The following is a 22,410-nucleotide window of genomic DNA, read 5'->3' on the forward strand; positions in this document are numbered from 1 at the left end:
CAAACCCTAATATTTTTAATATATAAAACATGAATATCCTATAAACTACGACAAGAACATATATATATAACCCGAATTGTAGTAATAACTGAAGCGGCTACTTAGACCCTTCGGCTTCCTTTAGCTCTTCATCTTCCTTGAACCCTTCAACTCCCTTGAATTTGAACGGTTCGTATCAGCCACCCCCACTAGGTAGGCGGTCACGAGCCATAAGTCATAGCACACTCTTCACACAACAGATGAGCCCAGAATAAGTTTTTGATAAATCAAATATCATCAATCCATTCAAAATCTTGAGATGTATACCCACTCATATATGAATTTTTGTGAAAAAAATGAAAAGGGACGAAGAAACGAGTTTATAACTCCTAAACATAAATTTTCTGTAGTTTAATTTTACAGGTTCGTTTAATAGTTTTTAGCTTGTCGGTTTTAACCAAATGTCACTTATAAAAGGCTTAATTGGTTTAAATAATTAAAAATAAAAGTTTTAATTATAATGAGAATATATTAACTTATTTTTGAATTTATATTACGTTTTATATTGTTTAGTTTAGGGGGCTGGACGTGACGATTTAATATCAACCTAAGCACAGCGGAAATAACATAACAAATTTATATTAAGACACTCAGTGACGGAGCCAGAAATTTTTTCCAGCGGGTTCGGGATTTTTCGGTACTCGATTTTTTTCCGCCGTCAAAGTTTTCGAGCCTGATTGGTCGGGTTAGTCATTCGGCCAAATAAATAAAAATACAATATCGCTATTATAACAAATTCCTAATATATCGCAAAAATTGCGACAGACTAGCTGAAGAAATCGGCATCGTTAGCTCTCTCTAAAATTCAAGTTTTTGTTTTTTCGACGGGAAACGGTGAAGTGTTTCCGGAGATTTCGTGATATTGGGCTAGCTCATTGAAAAAGAATAGGTTCGCTCGTTAAATCGTACCTATAAGTTATATATAAAATCGAAAATTGACCGGGTCAGCCGAACCCAGTATGGTATATGTGGCCCTGCCGCTGAAGACATTAGGTCAAGGTTACAATCAAATATCAAATACAACTACAAAGCATTTTATATAATTAAAATCAACAAGGTAGTGATTACATCAAAACAGATGGCAAGCGGGCAACAAGTTACGCCACTACTCCTTTTTGAATTGCAAAACCCAATCTTTTTAACTACGAGCTAATTAGGTGAAAAGGCTCTACTATCCATCATGGCTTCTTTGAGTTAAGCTCTATGGTTCAACATAAATCTTCTAAAATGATCTCCTATCTCCAAGCGAGCTCTTGTCTAAGACTCTAAATCTTTATATCCGAATAAAAGTATCTGAACACATGCTTAAAAATAATTGGGTCAACTAATATTATCATATACATTATTTTAATTTAAGACATATAATAATAAATAATAATAATAATAATAATAATAATAATAATAATATATTTTTAACAAAAAGATACTCGGAATTCACATGAACAAAAAAATCCATGTGAGTTCATACACTACCCTTTTTTTAAACTTTTGGATGGATGCATGCTTCTATATGCTTTTATATTAGTGATGTATCATTAATCAAGACTAGCTTAGTTGCCAAAAACAATCCCCGACTTTGTAGCACAATCATTAACTCCGTTAGGAGCCATGGGATATATATATAGTGCTATCTGGGGAAGACTCTCGCACACAGTGAGTCTATATCATGGATGACCTCCCATCAAATGATATAATGGTTATCTTGTGACATATATCGGCGCAGTTTTGTATCTTATGCTAGCATACATAATTAAATTTGACCCAAACGGAAGGTTTTTTTTCTTTTAGTAATCTACTTATTTTTATTTGAATTAAGAATAAACTACTAGTTAATTTGATGGGAATAGCTACTTTTGGGTATGTTTTCTCTATCATTTAAGTCTTTTGTGAATATCTTTTTAGGATGGTTTATTCAATTATTTGAACTTAATATTTTGGTTAGTGTAGCATGAAAATATATTAGACATGTTTCTAATGTTTGAGCACCATATATTATCTTACTACTCTAATAAAAGGCTACTTCATTGTGTCACTTGTCAAACTCTCATCACTTCTTACTTTTTTAACTCATATTCAATAAATTGTATTTATTTCAATAAATGTCACTTTTCTTTTTAGGTGGCTTTCCTTTATTATACAACAACAATAAATTAATATACAACATTTATTATTTATCGCTTCCTTTTTTACAATAGGATGTTATCTCGGTGACCGATGACAATCTTATAGCAGTGGAAAAAAGCACAGGAAAGACCATCGCATCAAATAGTGATACTACTTCCCCGACCTGTTCAACTCCCACTTTGAAAAGAAATCTTATTGATGTGCGTGATGTGAATCATCCCCCGACTCAGTCTACAACCTAATCTCACTTATTGGCAACTGTTGGTGATGAAGAAAACGGTAAGTCCAAGCTCTTGATTCCCAAAAGGGAAAAATAAGAAAAAACCTTCTCATTTAAACGCTTTTTAAGAACATTTTTAATTTCTTCGTACTGTCTGCTTTGAATTTAAAATACTTATCCACATTTGGGTTTTTTGGTTTATGCACGCACTATTTGAAATTTGCTATTCTTATGGTTTATGTTTTAATTATTGCATATATTTAATTCTTATGGTTTGTAGTTTTGTTATTGGTTTACAAAAAGTTAGAATGTTCAACGACATGTTTTTAAACTTTAATCAAACTTAAAGAATTTGTTGAAAATAAGTAGTTGTATTATCTGTTACTATTAAGAATTGTTTGTGTTACATCTATTTATCAGTATACTTTCCAACTTTATAAACTATAGAAATTTCATAAATGCATATATAGTTAATCTTATTTTTCAAAATAAGTATAATAATTAAAAGATGCCTTACACTTAGAGTTGCAAATTACTTATTATTTATTATTTTTTTTGTTTTTCTTTTGTAGTCGGAAAATCAAGAAGACCTTTTGATGGCATTACCAGTGGTATTAATTCTATATTATATCTTATTATGATTACTTCATCACTTTGAACACAACCTATAAATTAGTTAAATCTAAATACAAAAATTATGATCTATACTTACAAATTAGCATAACTGACTAATCAATTTTACTTTTAATAAATTTAAAAACCTTTTTTCCCTTTAGCTGTCAGAATCGCACGAAGACCTTTTGAAGACATTACCAATGGTTAGTAATATCTTTTTACGTTACGGTTTATTATACTCACTGTTGATTATCAAAACTTGCTTAAAGTAGAGTTCAAAACTCTTTTTAATTCAATTACTCATGAGCAGAAAACTAATTTTAATCGTATAATGATGGTTGCTCAGCAGACTAAATGGGGTGTGTTCTTCGTATATGGTTATGGTGGAATAGGTAAAACGTATTTATGGAAGACCTTATCAACTGCCGTAAGATTAAAAGGCGAAATCGTCCTAACTGTTGCTTCAAGTGGAATTGCATCATTATTGTTAACCAGAGGTCGCACAACACATTCCAGGTTTCATATTCCTATATATCTGAATGTGGATTCTACTTGCTACATGGATCTAGGCACAGATGAGGCACAATTATTAGAAAAAACCAGATTAATAATTTGGGACGAAGCTCCAATGGCTCACAAGCATGGCTTTCAAGCTCTTGACAGATCTTTAAAAGATGTTTTATCTTCTAATTTGCTATTTGGAGGAAAAGTTGTATTTGGTGGAAACTTTCGACAAATTCTACCTGTAGTTCAAAAATGCACTAGACAAGACATAGTAAATGCCTCTCTTTGTTCTTCTTACTTGGAGTGAATGCAATGTCTTGAGATTAACAAAAAACGTAAGGTTAATTATGGGTAGGCCATCATCTGATGTTAAAGAAACCAAATTATTTGCAAAATGGCTTTTAAATATAGGTGAAGGTAATGTTGGCAGTTCTAATGATGGTGTTGCAATGATAGAATTACTTAACGATCTACTTATAAAAGATTCTGTTGATCCTATATCAAAACTTTTTGACTTTGTATATTCTGATATTCTGCAGAATTACGGGAACCAACATTACTTTCAGGATAGAGCCATACTTGCACCAACAAAAGAAATTTTTGATGAGATTAACGATAGTTTGCTCAAGTTTTTTCCAGGTGATGAAGTCGAGTACTTTAAGTTCAGATATCATATGTAGTTCAGAATATATCAATGACATGGTTGATACAGCTTTATACTCGCCTGAACTGCTTAATGGTCTAAGAATATATGGACTACCAAACCACAAGCTTGTGCTAAAAGTTGGTGTTCCTATTATGTTCTTTAGAAATCTTAACCAGAAAGAAGGCTTATGTAACGGTACTCGACTACAAATTATATCTTTAGGTACTCGCGTAGTTGAAGCAAAAAATATTTCTAGAACTAACATTGGACATACAGTTTTGATCCATAGGTCATCACTGACTCCAACAGACAACAAAATAGCATATAAATTTCAAAGACGACAGTTTCCCCTTGTAGTATGTTTTGCGATGACCATAAACAAAAGCCAAGATCCATCATTATTTAGGGTTGGTTTGTACTTGAAAGAATCTGTGTTCTTACATGGACAGCTATACGTCGCCTTGTCAAGAGTTACAAGCAGGTGTGGCTAAAGATTCTCATTCTTGATAAACAAGGTAATCGGACCAATACAACCACAAATGTAGTGTACAAAGAAATTTTTTCTTATTTGTAAAATACTTCCGTAATGTTTGTTTTGTAATTCCTGTAATTTTAATAGAAGTTGTAATTGTATTAACAATACATGATAATTGTGTTATTGATTGTATTTTGCTTAATGTTTAAATATTGTAATTTTCATTAATTCCCCGTGTAATACACGGGTCTCAAACTAGTACTGTATATAAAAGAAAACCTATAGCTGAAGTAACAAAATTGTGGTCCAATCACTGTGGTAGCCACTAACTTTCTTTTTTTTTTAATTATTTTCCAAATCTATTTTATAATTTATGGATTTTAAACTAAGGGAAGTAATGAAAACAGAAGCTGGTGGGGTGGTTTTGTTTTGTTTTGTAGTACCAACATATAGGTTGCGAGTTCAAGCCTCTTGGAGGCATCTTTCTTTTTTTGTTTTTGTTTTAGTATTTGTTCATTTGAAAGTAATAAAAGTAACAAAAAAGGAAGCTGCTATTCTAGTATTGTTTTATTGTTGCAACTTGCAAGTCCCGAGTTCGAACCTTCTTGAAGCCATTTTTTTTTTGTTTTATTTAAAATAGAAATAGATTTTTTTTATTTATAGATTTCATACGTAATCAACCAATGGAAAAGTAAGATGATGTGGCGCTTTGTTTTTTTTTTAATTTGTTTTAATACTTGAGTTTAAGAAATTATGTTTTTAGTTTAGTTTTGATACCGTAAAGACGTTGCCAATACCAACCTAATTCGCATCAACCTACAGAAACGACGCCCAGATGTAACCAACACAGAACTACCCGGCCCGCTCGGCGCAACGCGCCGGGTAACTACCTAGTCATATATATGACAATAAAGTCTCGTTGATGTTTCTCTAAACCTTTGTTAGAACACATGACATGAACAAATATATCACAACTAATCAAACAACTCTCAGGCTATCCACTATAGTGGGGACTCGAAGCCCCTCCACTGTACCACGTCAATGCCATGTCATCGCTTCATAGAAAACGGGGCATCGAAGCTCGCCCCGCTATGGTTTAATGCCCCTTGGCGCCCCAATATATATATATATATATGCGTGCATGTGAGAGAGGAGAGAGAGAGCCTTCACAGCGCCGGCTATCCCCTTCACGCCTCTCCCCTCCGCGCCCCCACCAACAGCGCCTCGCGGCGGTGTACGGCGCCCACCGCGCCCTGTTTCACCCCCTTCAGCGCCCCATAGCAGGGAGTTTAATCATAACTGAAACTGCTATATTCTATTGATTGTGAAATTGATTACAAGCAAGGAGCATAATTCACAAGGGGATGGGAAATCACAAAGTTAAAGAGTAGGAGATGGGAGAAGAAGACAACACACGTACGTCATATTCGCAAAACATTTACTCTCCATTCTTGGGCTTATATCACACTTTACTCTAGGTTATGTCCAACTTGTTGGGCCGTTTAAACGATCTGCTAAGTTGGCCTTAGGTTGGTTCACAACACATTTATTTTTTTTTATTTTTTTTCTTTTATATTGTGTAGAACAATCTCATCCTGTAGTTTGTAGTATTACCTATTAGAGCTTGATAGTAATTTATGACACCACATGCGCACTAGGGTCGACAAATGAACACCATCTTTAAAGACCTACATGTCATGATCGATCATATGTAGTTGAAACGTCCACAAACACAAGGATGGTCGCATATGGTGTTATCCGATGTCCTATTGTGATTGCCAGATGCATTGATACTAGATACCACTCATTGTAACTATCAACTTCCTTTCAATTCGGACAAGTGAAAACATTGAAACTTGAAACCAACGAAGGTATAGAGGTTGATAACAATAGTAAGGAAGCCACAGTCATAATGTTAAAGATGACAAAATAAGTTAACATAGTAAAGAGTCAACAAGTCATAACAACAAAGTCTTAAAAGAAAAAGAAACAGTAGCAAGCAGTGGCATAGAACCAAATTATCTAAAACAATACTAGAATGCATCTAGTTTTTCTTTCTTTGGAGCACCCAAAGTTTTGCAATCTTCTTCTCTCTAATTCTTGACACCCGAGCTCTCTTCCACTTGCCGACACAATACATCATTGTTCCCGGCACCACTGACATTATAACGAAACCCAACACCGTAACAGAATCGGCTACCCACTCGTTCTCCCGGCCGATGACTATGTAAGACCCCGCCATAAAAGCAACCGAAGTGCACACAGAAACTAACCACATTAACTTATTAACCACCTTACCCACTTTTTTTCTTTCGGCTTTCGCCTCACCTCTAACTCCCAGCATCATATGAATCACCACCACCGCTAAAGACGTATAAAGAGCAACTGCATTGAAAACATAGAAGATTCCAACTACTATCCCATCATCATAACCAGGAACCATAAAACTAGCAGCAAATGCAACGGCTGCAAATAGCACAGCCACAATGACAGAGTTAGTGGCCTTGTTGATTCCTTGAAGGTTAAGTTTTTTAACCTCTTTAGCCATTCCGTGGACTTCTTGTTTGATCTGGATCACGGTATTTATTAGCTCAGCCGATGGTTGGTTCAACTGGTTGGTTCGGACCACACCATGGTGGACTAGACTGGCCCGTATGTCAGTTGACTTTTCTGATGCGGAAAGCCCGTTAGCTATGTCGAGTGCGGTTTTGTTGTCATTGGTTAATGCATTGACTTTCAAATTCATATCAGGAAGACAAAGTAGAAACTTAACCACCTCACTGCTTGCCCACTTTACAGCCACGTGTATTACAGTTTGACCCTTTTGGTCGGTCCTTCGAGCCAGCTGCGGGTCCTTTTGAAGCAAACTTTTCACAGTGTCGAGATGCCCTGATCTTGCTGCTCGATACAATGCTTTTTTAAGGTAGGGTTTGGGAATAGTTACCAAGATCGGATCCTTTGAAAGTAGCTCGTTAACAACAGCCGTGTGTCCTTTTGAAGCTGCAGTAATAAGTGGAGTTGCATTGCCTTTTGATCTGATTTGGCATAGGGATACATCATGGTCAAGTAGTAGTTTCACTATGGCTGCAATAAGATTAATTAATAAGATGTTGGAATTATTTAAAAAATAAATGAGTTATATAAACTATAGGTTTCAAACATGACCCATTCTTTAAAGAATAAGCTGATTTAGGCAAAAATAAATTCTATAATGGGTTTATTTGGGTCATCTCAAATCAGTCAACCAGTCAATTTCGGTCTCCTTAAGTTAGTCAACAGGTAACTATTCTAAAACTTGTTAACTTAAACAGGTTACTCTTGCTAATTGATGCTATCTTTTTTTAAAACGACTCTTTTCAATCATTTCCATTTTGGCCAAAACACATTTTGAACCGAACCAAACTGATGTAATTTTTAAACGACCCGTTTGACACGAACTCATTTGACTCAAAACCCATATTGACCCGAGCCCATCTGGACGCATGACCTGAACCCACCCGACCTGCCAGGCCTAATATATACTAACAAAAGATGGAAACTTACCATGGTGACCTTGACTTGCAGCTATATGCAAAGGATCCAATTACAAATGGCTTTTTCGTGTAAGCGTTTCTTTATCTGAGTACTTCAAAAGCTCTTTCACAACATCGAGATGTCCTTTTTCAGCAGCTATATACAGTGGTGTTTTTCCCAATTCATTCGCTTCATTCACCACTAACGCTCGGATTTTCGCCACCTCAGCATCAAAATCAGCTCCCACCATTTGTGAATTGATTTCACCAAGGGTACGCTTCACATATGCCACATCACCTCGAAAGGCTGCTAAATGCAACTCCGTATCATTATGCCTGCATGTCACTTGCTTCACATATTTCATCTTTCCAGCTTGATCAACCCGTATTCCAGAAGCTATAGAAGATCCCGATAGTAACGGATTAAGAAGGTTTGATGGAGTCATGAATTTCCCGGTCTCTAAATCTACAGATCATTTAATAGTAAATGTTAGTAAATTCTAACTTATCAAAACAAAAGAAATTATTGATTTTAGCACATATTTGCAAACAAACAGGCTTAAATCGAACCCAATCAGTATTAGTAACCTAAATCAAACAAAGGACAGTGATTAACTTGGAACATAATCACTAATCTAGTTAGTTTTTCATCTTGAAAACATTTCAAATATCAAAGAAATATAAGAAGCAAAACATAAAACTAAACGGTTAGCTATAGCAATACAAGCACTTCAAGCTTCATATCTATACAAACCAACCAACCAGCAAAACGTTTATGACGAGTGACGACATATGTGCAAAACTTTTATTACTAAATTATCACCAGAAATGACATAAAACCTAAGTTAAATAACATTGATTAATTTGGGGCATAATCACCGTCTCTTGTTACCAAAAATACAATAATCTAGTTAATTTTCATCTTGAAAACATTTAAAGCATTAATCTCGTACATTTACAATAATCTGGCAATATGAGACAAAGAAATTTATAATTGAAATATGCAAATCATAAACCTAAATTATATAAAAAAAATATCAACTTTTTTTTGTGCATAATTTCATGTATTGATGTACAATACTCATTATTTTACTTGACCTTCATCTTTCAAGCACTTTAAGCATCATATTGATACATTCAGGTTAATAAGATGATCTAAAGCCCTAGTAATATCCAGACAAACTAATTTCGGTTCGATCAAAGATTAAAAAGAAACGAGCACAAGCCTAAACCAAACACAATTTCGGTCTCTTGACATACAAAATGGCATTGATCTAGCTAATATTTATCTCACAAGCACTTCAAACTTCAATTATACACATTGTGTAACGATCACATAACTAACAAAAACATACACATATTTGAGAGTTAGTAAAAGGGTACGTACCTTCTTCAATGGCTGAACCTACTACCTTCATATCAGAAATAAAACTATGACTAAACACTATAATATGAGAGGTATTTAATAACAGAAAAGAAGGTACACAACAACATGCAAATAATGAGTGTACTGTTTTGCCAATCAGGATTTCATTTCATTTTCATGGGATAAGTTAAAACTGAGAAATGTGAAAAAGATTTGTAAAAAAACTCAAAAAATAATTTTAAAAAAATAATAACTCAAAATATAAATACAAAATGAAAAAAATACTAAAATGTTTCCCCCCTCATACCAGTTAAAAAAAAACGATGAAAAGACACGATGACGAAAATAAACAAAAAACACAATGATAAATAAAAAAAGACATAATAGATCGCAAAATATAACGCAAAGTAAGTAATATATAACCCAATATCAAGAAAAAAAAGTCACAATGTCAAGGAAAAAATACACAATCAATAAGGAAAATAAATATTTGTGGTTACAAATATCTCTCATCGTCTCAATTTTTTGTCTCTATTTGTAGAAGGGTTGTTAAAATAAAAACTCAATTGAGTTGTGAAAAATGTAGAAACTCATTTTCAACCACATGTTTTTAATTAAAGTTTGAATCTTGTGGTTTACAATTAAAGTTAATAAAAAATGTAAAAACAAATATAACTTTTTCTCTTTCCTGAAAACATATATAAAAGTTTATTAAAAAATAGCAAAACTAATTTTTTTTAATTTTTCGATATTTTGTATTAAATGTAACATCATATATTACATTGTAAAAAAAACGATGTTACATAGGGTTTTCACGAGTTTTCACAACTCAAATGGGTTTTCATTCTATACTTCAGTATTTGTAGAATAACTCATTTTCATATATGGTTGTTGTACATGTAAATAAAGAGTGAAACTGAAAAATATCAAAATATTGCTTTTGTCTTTGCATTTACAATCACAGAATAATGAGTAGTTAATTACTAATATTACATGGATGTTTATGGATGTTTAACATAAATTTTCATTTCTGAATGTTAAGATGATTTTATATATTTTTTAACTGTTTTGGTCCAACATTTTGTCGTATGTTTTGAGGGGTATAGATTGTCTCGCCCGTTTTACATATACTTCTATATGATTTATATTGTTTGTTTTGAGACATGTGTGTTATATCTGTGTTTTAGGGTGCATAGATTGATCTTAGGAAAACATATATGGTATCAATTTGTCTTTATGTTTGAGGACTAATCCGAAGGACATGTTACACTGTCTCAATATGTCTAGATATATGTAGATCAAAGCCCAGGAGAAGAAATATCATCTCAACCACCACATTAGTAGGCATCCTCATGAAAGCGTCCACGTAGGTACTACATCACCTTCTTTACCTCATTTCACTCCTTGTTTAACCCTTTTTTACCTCTCTTTATTTAATGTAACATTGATTTTTAAATTATCGTATGTGTGTAAAGAATTTTAATGTCCGTTAACATTTTAACCCACCTTACATTTAGCGTCATTTAACCCATAAAGGGAGTGGTATATCACTCGTTAACCTTTGCCAACTTATCTTTAACGTCCTGGGTGTATACCCCTAGGCCTTAGTCAGGCTATTTCCATATTTCTGGTTACAAGTTTAAAGGTACATGTTACATGTTGACATATTATAAGACACAAGTTTATGTAATTAATTGTTTATTTATAAGTTACAAGTTTTTATGATTTTGTTATCCGATTGATGTTTGAAACTGTAAATTGGTATTTATGACATTTCCGTTTTAACATTTGAATTGAACCTACAAAAGAATCCTCTTCACATTGCCAAATTATACTTTTAAACTTAAAAGTTTTTTTGAAACTCAAATAGCGTAAATTCGTTCGACATCCGAGTTAGAAAACTCGGATGTCATCCACGAATTTGTTCCACTTTTTGCAATCTTCTCCCTCCTCCTCATCGACCGAGTCTTCTTCGATTTAACCACATAATATGTCATTGTCCCAAGCACCCCCACCATTATAACCCCGCCAACCACCGTGATCAAAACAGCCGCCCACTCATACTTCCGCCCGACCACAATATAAGACGACGCCATAAACGCCACAGAAGTGCACACCGAAGCTAACCACATTAACTTATTAATAACCTCAACCACTTTTCTTTCGGCTTTTGTCTCACCTCGAACCAGCGTTATCTGAACCACCACCACTGCTAGCGACGTAAAAAGAGCAATCGCATTAAATATAAAGAATATTTTGAAAGACGTCCGACGGACCACCACCGCCATCCCATGATCGTTGTCCCCACCAGGGACCGTAAAGATGGCCGCAAATGCCACCGTTGCAAAAAGCACCGCCACCACGGTGACGGAGTTCGTGGCGTTGTTAATCCCTTCACGATGGAGCTTTCTGAGCTCTTTAGCGATCCCGTGAACATTTTTGTTTGTTTTTTTGGTTTGTAAGAGTTGGATGTGGACGTCGTTTTTGATCTGGGTGACCGTGTTCCTTAACTCGTCTCGTGGTTGATTCAGCTCGTTGGCTCGGACCGCTCCACGACGGACCAGACAAGCTCGGATGTCGATTGACTCTTCAGATAGAGAAAGCCCTTCGGCTATGTCGAGTGCAGTTTTGTGGTCCCGGGTTAGCGCATTAACATTTGTGTCAGGGAGACAAAGCAACTCATTTACTATCTGCAACAAAAAGATTCTTCGGGTCAAAACACTTGTTTTCAAAATTGGGTCAGGCTGATTCGACTTGGATCGAGCTTAGGCTCACCCGTTATTTAATTTGATTTATATTTTATTTCTTTTTCAAAACGTACGGCTGTTTACTATCAGCAAGAAAGTGGTTCGCGCCAAAACAGGTCATTTTAAAAATTGGGTCAAGCTGATCCGATTTGGGTCGAGGTCAGGCTCGGACTGACCCGATAGTTAATATAATTTTATTATTATTTTTATTCTAAAATGTACCTCTGATCTCTTCTTTCTTGTGGCAACATGTAAAGCGGTAAAACCAGATTTATCTGGTAGCATAACAATTGCAGCATCAGCCTCCAACAGCAACTTAACCACCGCACTGCTAGCACCTTTGACCGCCATGTGCAATGCAGTTTGACCCTTTTTGTCGGTTCTTCGGGCCAGCTGTGGGTCTTTTGCAAGTAAACTTTTGACAGCGTCAACATGGCCCGATCTTGCTGCCAGATGTAATGCATTTTTACCGTTGGATCTGGGTATATCCAATAAGGTTGGATCTTTTGAAAGTAGCTCTTGAACAACAGCAGTGTGACCTTTTGAAGCTGCTGTGATAAGTGGAGTTGCGTTGCCTTGTGATCTGGTTTGGCATAGGGATACATCATGGTCAAGTAGTAGTTTGACAATGGCTGCAATAAGAGTCAATGGAAAGATGTTAATGGTTTGGTTTGAAACCGTGAAACCGCTCAAGCCAGTTATCGATTTGGTTTTCCAGTAGGGTTTTTTGTTTAAGTTTGTTTGGTTGATTGGTTTAGGATTTTCATATTGTACTGATCGGTTTCGTTTATGGTTTATACTTGAAAAGGGTCAAAAAGACCGAGCCAGACCGTAGGAACATTTTCATTTGTTTATTTTGATCGTCTTTTTAGGATTTTTTTTTTATTATAAAGGCCCAGTAAGCCCGAAATCAAACCGTTTGTAACGGCGTAGTTTGGTTCGATTTTAATTTTTAACATTTTGCTTTCGTGTTTTCACGGTTTGTTTTGGTTTACACTAGTAAAAAACTGTTACTAGGTGTTTTTTGGCTCATAGTTTGACCTAATTACCCATTAAAACGGAACAGTGAACACCTAGAAGATCAAAACATGGAAATGTTTAAAGAGATGACTTTATGCATTTTTTATATTGATTGGAATTTTTGCATTTTGTATACAGGCCCAACAAAGCCCAAACCATGAAACCAAACCGAAGCAAACCATTAGTAAGGTCATGGTTTGGTTCGGTCTTTAATTTTTACAGTTTGATTTTTAACGGCTTGGTTTGGTTTACAGTGGCCGAAAACATTACTAACGATTTCGCTCACAGTTTTACCTAAAAAACATTAAAATCAGACTGTGAAAACATAGAAGATCGAAACTTGGAAAATATTTAAGAAATATTTCATATTTACCATGGTGTCCTTGACTAGCAGCTATATGCAAAGTATCAAACTCCAAGCGGCTTCTTCTCGTAAGTGTTTCTTTATCCGAGTATTTCAGAAGCTCTTTCACAACTTCAAGATGCCCTCTTTCAGCAGCTGTATACAGCGCGGTTTCTCCCAATTCGTTCACCTCATTCACGACAGATGCTCGGATTTTAGCCACCTCAGCATCAAAATCAGCTCCACTTAAAGTTCCCACCATTTGTGAATTGATTTCATCAAGAATATGCTTCACAGATGCCAAATCGCCTCGTTGGGAGGCTAAATGCAGCTCGGTATCGTTATGTTTGCCTGTTACTTGCTTCACATATTTCTTTTTTCCCGCTTGATCCATCCGTTTGCCGGAAGCTGTAAGTACCAGTGCTGGAGCTGATGTGGAAGATGGTGACGATGACGATGGTAATCGATCAAGAAGACTATGATTTTGATTTTGCTTTGATGGAGTCATTGATATCTCTTGGGTTATATCTACAGTTCATTGAGTAGCATTTGATATGAAGATATATTTGCAAATAACAGGTTTTGAGACTGTAAAATTACTAAGTAATCACTAGCTATTAAACAATTACTATTAGTATATATAAAACCTAAATCAAAGGACATTGATTAATTTCGGGCATAATCACCATCTCTTGTTACAAAAAATGCAAAAACCTGGTTTTTATCTTGAGAACGTTTCAAACATCAACTCGATATGCTTAATCCGAAAATATGATACAAAGAAGTTTGGAATTTCAGACGATTTGACTTCAATTAATCATAGAATTGTAAACCTAAATTATATAAGAACATCAATTGTTTTTTGTGCATAATTTCGTCTATTGATTATACAACACGGATTATTTAGTTGTCATTCAATTTTCAAGCACTTCAAGCTTCAGTTTGATAAAATTAGGTTAATAATATAATTTAAAACCCTAGAAATATACACACAAACTGATTTCACTCTATCACAAAATTATAAAGAAACAAGCACACAACCTAAGAATATTAACCAATTTCGTGCACAATTTCCGCCTCATCGTGACACACGAAACACATTAACTTCAATTTCACACATTCAAACAAAGAACCAGATAAATTTGTGTATTTACATTAGGTTAGTAATATGAATTAAAACCCTAGAAATATACAATTTCAGTCTATCACAAAATTAAAAAGAAACAAGAACAAAACCTAAACCAGCCTAACACAATTAACGCCTCTCGAAACGCACGAAATGCATTAATCTAGCCAATCTTCATCTCACAAGCACTTCAAACTTCACTTTCACACATTCAAACTAACAACACGATGCAAAACTTTAAAAAACCATGTAATCGCTCACACAATTAACCGATTTTGTGCACAATTTCCTTGTCTTACACACGAAATGGATTAACCTAACCTAGCACTTAAAACTTCAATTTTCCTGTAATCAATCACATAATCAACAAGTAACAAACACATTAAATAAAGAGATTGGTAAGAATGAATACCTTCATCATCTATGACGACTATGGGTGAAGTAGAAGTCATTGGAATAAAACAAGGACTAAACTCTGGAATGTGAGGTGTTTCCAATGTATTTATATTAATATTAATATTAATAATATATTGGAAAAAGGAGTTTGGATTGCATTTGGCTTAGAAAAAGAAAAAGTAGTTTACTACTGAAACACGGGAGAGACTCAACAACTCCACGCCCAACCCAACCCAACCCAACCCAACCTAGGAAGGTGTCAAGAAACAACCTTCGAATTCTACGAGTTTAGTAAATGGTTGCTTTTAGTCCTTCAACTTTTATGATGTTTACATTTAGCTATCTTAAGTTTAGACATTTGTATTAAACTAAGTTTTGATGTGCTGCCTTCAAAGGACCAAATGTATAAAAATTGATGAAACTCTTTTCATTTTATGTCTATGTAAACTAACAAAATATTAATTATTTTTTTATCATTTTACTTTCTTGTTTAGTCGTTCTCCCCTGTTACTTTGTAAACAAGATTGGACTCCGGCGACGTTTGCAACGTTTCCGGCAGGCATAATTTATCGGGCTTTGATTTGTGCTCGCCGGAAACGATTCAAACATCGCCGAAGCCCAATCCAGTTTACATGGTTGGAGGTTTTTTTAAGGAAGATGATGAAGATGATAGAGAGAAATTGAGTAGAGAGAGGTGAGAAGAGAGAGGAATAGTGTTAAAGAAAAAGACAACTTTTTTTCTTAAAAATGGACGAAACAGACAGGATTTCTTAAAATTTGGCCGGGAAGACAAGATTACTTAAAATTTGGACGAACCTGACGAGATTCAAATACTTTCGAGTCTCGTCGGATCGATTCCCAGTGTGTCGCACCAGACAAGATTTGGAGGGCTATTTTTGAATTTTAAACAAAGGTTGAGTTATTTTTAATTTTTCTCTCTAAAAAAGGGTTATTTTGTGAAGTTTCTTCTTTTTTTTCTGTTATATATTTAGCCGTCTTTAAAAAAAAGACCGATTATGTTTTTTAACATTTTTCAATGACAAGCTATATATATATATATCCATAAAAATTTATGAGGAAGACAAGTTATAGCTTTAATCATTAATAGTTTTATAAAATTGTTCAATGATGTTTCATTTTGTAGTTGCAATGGTTATTATATTTAAACTAATTCTCATTATTATTCATGAAATTATTACACTAATAGTCTAAAAAACATCTAGAAATTAGGTGTTTGACTTTAACTTCGATCAGTTATTGCATTTTAGACAATAAATTTACGGATTTTTTCTAGGGACACCGCCCAATTGCTAAAACACCGGCCTATACGCGCGTATAGGTCTATACGCGGCGTATAGGCCGGTGTTCCTAGAAAATCCAACCAATTTTGTCTTATTATGTTTTTTTTTATTTTTTTTTTTGTTATTATTATTATTCATTATATATTAATTAATTATTTATTTATTATTTAATATCCTTTCGGTGAAAAACAGTTAACACATATATATACCAAAAATCATTGTTAAATCTGTACAAATAAAAGAAAATACGACAACTAAAACATAAAATCTACGTGAAGTCCCCCATGTCCATGCCCATGTCGTCGTCGTGGCCCACGAGCCCCCCGAACGCGTCGCCAACGTCAGCGTCGTCCTCTCCCCTGCGCCTCGGCCCCGAACCGTCCGGGGCATCCACGTCGTCGCCCCGTCCGCGTCTCACGCCAGACGTGCTCGCCTCGTGGTCAAAACTGGGGGGTGGTGGTGGTGGCGGTGGCGGTGGCACGGTGTACTGCTGTCCAGACAGCTCCGCTACCCGACTGGCAACAAGCCAGTCGATCTGGCGCGACATCTGGCTCATCCGCCAGTTCGTCTGGCGCGACATCCGCCTCATCTCCAACTCTAGGGCCTCCAACCTAGCGTCGGTGGCGGGACCCAGACGCACCGCGTGATATGTGCGTGGAACGTGCTGCGTCGGCCCCTAACAACAAAACCACAGAAATATGTTTAATACGAAGTCGAATTAAAAGAAACGATAAAACGATAATATATTAAAACGTACCTGAGATGCGACCGGATCCTCACGTCCGGCACCATCGTCGTCAGGATCCCCGCCGGCCCCTTCCCCCGCGTCGACAGGCTCATGTACAAGCTCCACCTCCGGTGCCGCGATCGGGGGAGGCTCGACTAAAGGCACCGGGACGTAAGGCGCACGTGCCCCTGCCACCAGTCGGTCCCGCGGGGCGTGGGGCCCGGGGAACGAACGCACAATATGCATGCCGCCGCAACGTTGGCGGTCCAGCGGGCAGGGAGGGGTCGGAGTGATACGCAGGCCGTCTACCAGGTCTCCATGGCCCAGAGATATCGCAAGCTGGGTGACGTACCCGCCACCCATCAAAGACCCTCGTCCCTGCCTGAACTGGTAGGCAACAAAATAGTCTGCAAACCCCCCTAGCGAGGTTGCAGTGCCTGTGAGTCAGCAGACACCTAAAAAAAACAGGTTGCGTAGGCTGCACTGATCCGCGCCCTGATTGCGACCCGCAATAGATATTACAATCAGCCTGTGAAGGTACCTGTGTAATATAAGATCATATAATTTATTAACAATTATATTATATTATATTATATTATATTATATTATATTATATATTACGTTATAAATAGAATACATTTTAAGAACGTACCTGTGCAGCGGGACCCTAATAGACGAGACCTTGGAACTGGTGCCCAAGGTCCTATCCCCGAAGTCGTGATCGCTGATGGCCCGCCACCATACCCGCAGCTCGTCCTCCGGCATCTGGTGGATGCTCTCCGTGTATATCGGGCTGCGTACCTCCTGCGCGGTGTATAATCCCAGAGCAACCGCGAACTCCTCCATCGAGAAATGGACGTCATGCCCGAACATGCGGAAGTAAACCTCCGACTGTGTCGTATCGGCGCCTGGCACCCTCATCTCAATCTCTGGCGTACCAGGCGCGCGGGGTCTGCAATAATATAATATAATATAATATAATATAATATAATATAATATAATATAATATAATATAATATAATATAATATAATATAATATAATATAATATAATATAATATATAACATAACAATGTGGAGTAAACTTACGTAACACGCATCGTGGAGTAAACCTCTAGTGTCAGCTCCCGGTGAGCTGATAGTGGCATACTGAAGCATCAGCTCCAGGGCGTATCCTGTCCAATGTACTCAGCCGCCCGCTGGTGCGCGTCACAGGACTCCAAAAACGACTAGAAAATAATCGTGCTGGGAAACGGGTGCATCTAGCGTAGGCGAATGTATCATGTATGGGCGTCCGAACCCTCAGCAAACTGCACATGAGGGTAAGTAAGCTACACGTTGTTGCCCTCGGGGGGTCTGCGGCCCTGCCATTGGCCCTGGGCCCCGCCCCTCGCCCTGCCCGAGCTGCTCGAGCTCGTGCTCAATCTCGTCGTCCACAAACTATAATAATAAAAAATAATAATAATTAAAACAATAAAAATTACAATAATAACAATAAATAGTAATAATAAATATTAATAATAATATTTATAATAATATTTACAACAAATAATAATAATTATTATAATAATAATTATTATAATAAAAATATTAATAATAACAATAAATACTAATAATAAATATTATTAATAATATTTATAACAGATAATAATAATAATTATAATAATAATATTAATAATAATAATAATAAATACTAGTAATAAATATTGAGAATAAAATTTATAATAATATTTATAATAACATTAATATTATTATTAAAAATAAACAGAAAAAAAAAATTATATCAGACGCGACGTATAGAGCTATACGCCGTGTCTGACAGTTCAGGTAAACCAACGGCCGGACTCCGGCCGACAGTTTTATCCATCCAAACAACATAATCAACATCATCACATCATCAATAACACAAATTAATCATCATGTTAACCTAATCATCATCACTAATATAATATTAAAAAATTACCTCCATATCGTGTCGGTGTCGGGTGAAATCTCGTCGGCTCGTTTGGTATTCCGGTCGTCGTCCGATATAGGCTTTTGTGTGGATGCTCGGTCGTTCGTGCGGGAGTTTTGAAATTTGAAAGTGGGCGTCTGAGCAGGCGTCTGCTGATAATATGGGGTCCTAGACGCTACGTATAGGCCTATACGTGGCATCTTAGGCCTAAGTCTGGTAGCTGAGCAGACGTATAGGCGTCTTAGGCCTAAGTCTGGTAGCTGAGCAGACGTCTGCTGATATAAAAGGTCTTAGATGCCATGTATAGTCCTATTCGTGGCGTCTTAGGCCTATTATTTTTATTTAATTATCATTATTTATTAGTATTTATTATTTATTAGTTATTAATATTAATATTAATTTGTTATTTAGTTATTATTATTTATTATTTATTGTTATTATTATTAATTTTATTATTTTTTTTATATTATTTAGTTATTAATATTAATATTAGTTTGTTATTTATTATTATTAAAATTATTGTTATTTATTATTTATTATTTAATATTTATTATTATTATTATAGACTTTTTTGTCAATTGATACTATGTCTTGTATAAGCTGTCTAGATCTACGTTAGAGGATTCCCTTCGCCAACCCTGGCGTATGTCTTCGTACTCCTTCAAACGTTATCCGAACCGTGTTTTCCATTCGAGCGCCGCCTGTACGGGGCTTCTTTCCCAATTAGGGTTTGGCCTAGGCATTGGGAAATCCCCTACCAGGTTTATATATATCCAGTGATCACCTCCCCAGTTAGCGATGCCTATAAACTATGGATCCGGAACCAAGTCAGGACCGATTCTCAATGGGAAGTAAGATTCGGTCTGATTGCCAACTAGGTTGACTAACACACACGCGTATGTATGAGCAGCCATGTGCCCGTGACCGGGTAAGCTGAACCAACGACTCGGCGGTGCCGATTTGACCGTGTTGTAGTACGGAATGCTGGAATGAACCCAGCCGTACAATCTGTCATCCTCTTTGTTGAACATCGCCCTCCACCACCCTTCGTTCGTTTCCAGCTCGTTCTGCATCGCTCGCCTAATATCCGGCCAAACTTTCTCATGTATCCCCAAACCCACTGCAATTGATCGAAAACCGCAGTTACCGTCTGGGCGTACGTTTTTTATGTCTGCGACGAACTGCTGGGCCCAGCTAGGAATGACGCTCCTAAACGTTTCTATCGCCGGTACTTGCACAGGCGAAACCATCAAAGGAAACCCGAGGTGAGCTCCCGTAGGTCGTCCACGAGGAGTTTTAAAACGCGACGCTGACTGGGACAACGAACGATTCAGCGAGGATGGGGTGGGGTTTTCTTGGCTGGGCCCCTGTGACGAGGATGGGTTGTAGGAGCTGTGTCTGGGGAGATTTGGAGCGGGGGTGTATACGCTGTGCCTCGGGGGATCTGGTTTTTTAGGACGCCCCCGAGGATCCTCTCTTTTTTCTGGCTCCTTCTTTTTAGATCTCCCTGGAATAGCAGACAAGAGCCTGGCGAAAAAACTTTTCTTTTGATTAGGGTCATCTATGGACGATAGCGTATCTGTGATGTCCTGTAGACCTGCTGTGTAATCTGGCTCTTCGTTCGGCGGACAAGCTGGATCAAAATTAAGCCTCCTCCAGAACGGGTCAACATCCTCTATTGGGATACACATGTCGTTAACTATGTATCCCTCAATCCGACAGGCACATGGCAGCCCCGAAGACGAATACAAATGGTGGTCGCATGAAGCGTCGCCGTCACGCATCTTGTGTATCAACCCATACTTGTTCACAAGTAGACCCAGAGCGTGAATCGACACCCTGTTTATTAGCTTCTTCAACCAGACGTGCTCTCAATGTCCTTCCATGACCTTCGAGCGAGAGGCTTCAAAAGATTTACCGATTTCTTTCATCTGCGAGTTGACCATTTTAAGGATTTGCTTGGCAATTGTGTCGAACGAGTTGTTGCTTCCATTGAGGTACCTTTTCAGATTTGCGTGCTGGCTCTCAACTCGGTTCGTCGTAGTTTCAGCGTTCCTCGATCCAGCAGGCTACAAACTTGTGTTTGTATGGATCCAGCCAGCTCTTGCGAATGTATTGCCAGACCTCTGAAAAATAAAAGGAAACGTTATTAACACGTATGTTTAGGCTATTAAAAACTGTCAGGTGATACGAAGGACTCACCGGCTCTATCGTCCTGTATCAAATGACGCTCCATGTTGAGGTGACGGTGGTCGTACTCCTGAATCGTCGGTGACTGATACAGGACCTTCCACCAGTACGTAAAGTCCGTCCCCATTTCCGTGCTATATAGGCCCTTAAATTTTCTCTTTATATTCTCGGATATGTGCCACCTGCATAAATTTTTGGTGGCATTAGAGAAAACCGCGTCGCATGCGTTCATGAGGGCCTGGTCCGCATCAGTCAGGATCACGCGTGGCTCCATGCAGTCTCCAGAGCCCAGCCAAAGTTCCTCTGCCGTTCCCTGATCACAAACGCGGCGGCGATACAAAACGACTGTGATGTCGAGGTCAAACCGATAAACTGAACCAACGGCCAGTCGTACATGTTGGCGTTGTACGTCGTGTCAACCATCAGCACCTTGGGGAACGCACGCCACATCTTATGCGACTTACTATGACAGAAGAAAATTTCCTCTGTCCTGTCGTCGGTATCACTATCCCAGGTATAGAACGTGAAACCCTTGCCTGCGAGAATGTTTTCCAGCGCCTGCATTGGATGAAATAAAACTTTGCTAAATATTACAAGTACGACAAGTACACATTAAAACTACAAGTGTTTTGAACTACCTTCATAGGGGTGTCGCCTAGTAGCCCATCCCTCCTACTCTTGGCGGTGTGGTTGTATATATCTTTTAATACAGGTTGCACACCGGGAAACTTTTCGCGGAGGGCTGCTTCGATTTCTTGCGGCTTCACGCCGACCCTGTGTAAACTCTCAACCATATCCAGCTGGTCGGTGTTCATTTTTCTAAAAGACGCACACCCCTCATCGAATTCAACGGGATCGTGGTTATGAGTCTCGTTTACCACTTGAACCCTCCAACATGCACCCCTCGAGTCGTACCTGCCCATGATCTTAAACGGACAACATTTTTTATGCTGCCGGTACGTCTCACCGTCGCCTTTATTTTGGGTTCGCCTCCACGATTGCATGCAAGGTCCACGGCGTTTTTCCTTGACAGCTGGACCACAACAACAAACCCATGCTCTCGTCCTCTAACTTTTACCCATTTCTCCAGCTCCTCGCGGCTCTCAA

General features: G+C 37.4%; 3 protein-coding genes and 1 pseudogene across 3 annotated transcripts; 1 reads left to right on the forward strand and 3 right to left on the reverse strand.

Moving 5' to 3' along the window:
• Nucleotides 1-3,849: 3,849 nt before the first annotated feature.
• Nucleotides 3,850-4,182, forward strand: LOC143545616 (uncharacterized). Its single transcript, XM_077037468.1, has one exon. The coding sequence runs from the start codon at nt 3,850-3,852 to the stop codon at nt 4,180-4,182; it is 333 nt and encodes a 110-aa protein (XP_076893583.1).
• A 2,485-nt stretch (nt 4,183-6,667) lies between these two features.
• On the reverse strand, nt 6,668-9,553 carry LOC143545617 (ankyrin repeat-containing protein ITN1 pseudogene; annotated as a pseudogene).
• Nucleotides 9,554-11,302: 1,749 nt separating this feature from the next.
• Nucleotides 11,303-14,123, reverse strand: LOC143545604 (ankyrin repeat-containing protein ITN1-like). The gene is made up of 3 exons (XM_077037462.1): nt 13,642-14,123; nt 12,471-12,880; nt 11,303-12,191 (listed from the first exon to the last, which is right to left on the reverse strand). The coding sequence occupies exons 1-3, from the start codon at nt 14,117-14,119 to the stop codon at nt 11,364-11,366; spliced, it is 1,716 nt and encodes a 571-aa protein (XP_076893577.1). The 5' UTR covers nt 14,120-14,123; the 3' UTR covers nt 11,303-11,363.
• A 7,438-nt stretch (nt 14,124-21,561) lies between these two features.
• Nucleotides 21,562-22,118, reverse strand: LOC143545618 (protein FAR1-RELATED SEQUENCE 5-like). Its single transcript, XM_077037469.1, has 2 exons — nt 21,942-22,118; nt 21,562-21,861 (listed from the first exon to the last, which is right to left on the reverse strand). The coding sequence occupies exons 1-2, from the start codon at nt 22,116-22,118 to the stop codon at nt 21,562-21,564; spliced, it is 477 nt and encodes a 158-aa protein (XP_076893584.1).
• Nucleotides 22,119-22,410: the final 292 nt, after the last annotated feature.

This window comes from Bidens hawaiensis, unplaced genomic scaffold, assembly GCF_021521415.1.
Source record: "Bidens hawaiensis isolate Kalapana, Puna unplaced genomic scaffold, B.hawaiensis_p1.1 tig00013987_1, whole genome shotgun sequence".
NCBI lineage: Eukaryota > Viridiplantae > Streptophyta > Magnoliopsida > Asterales > Asteraceae > Bidens > Bidens hawaiensis.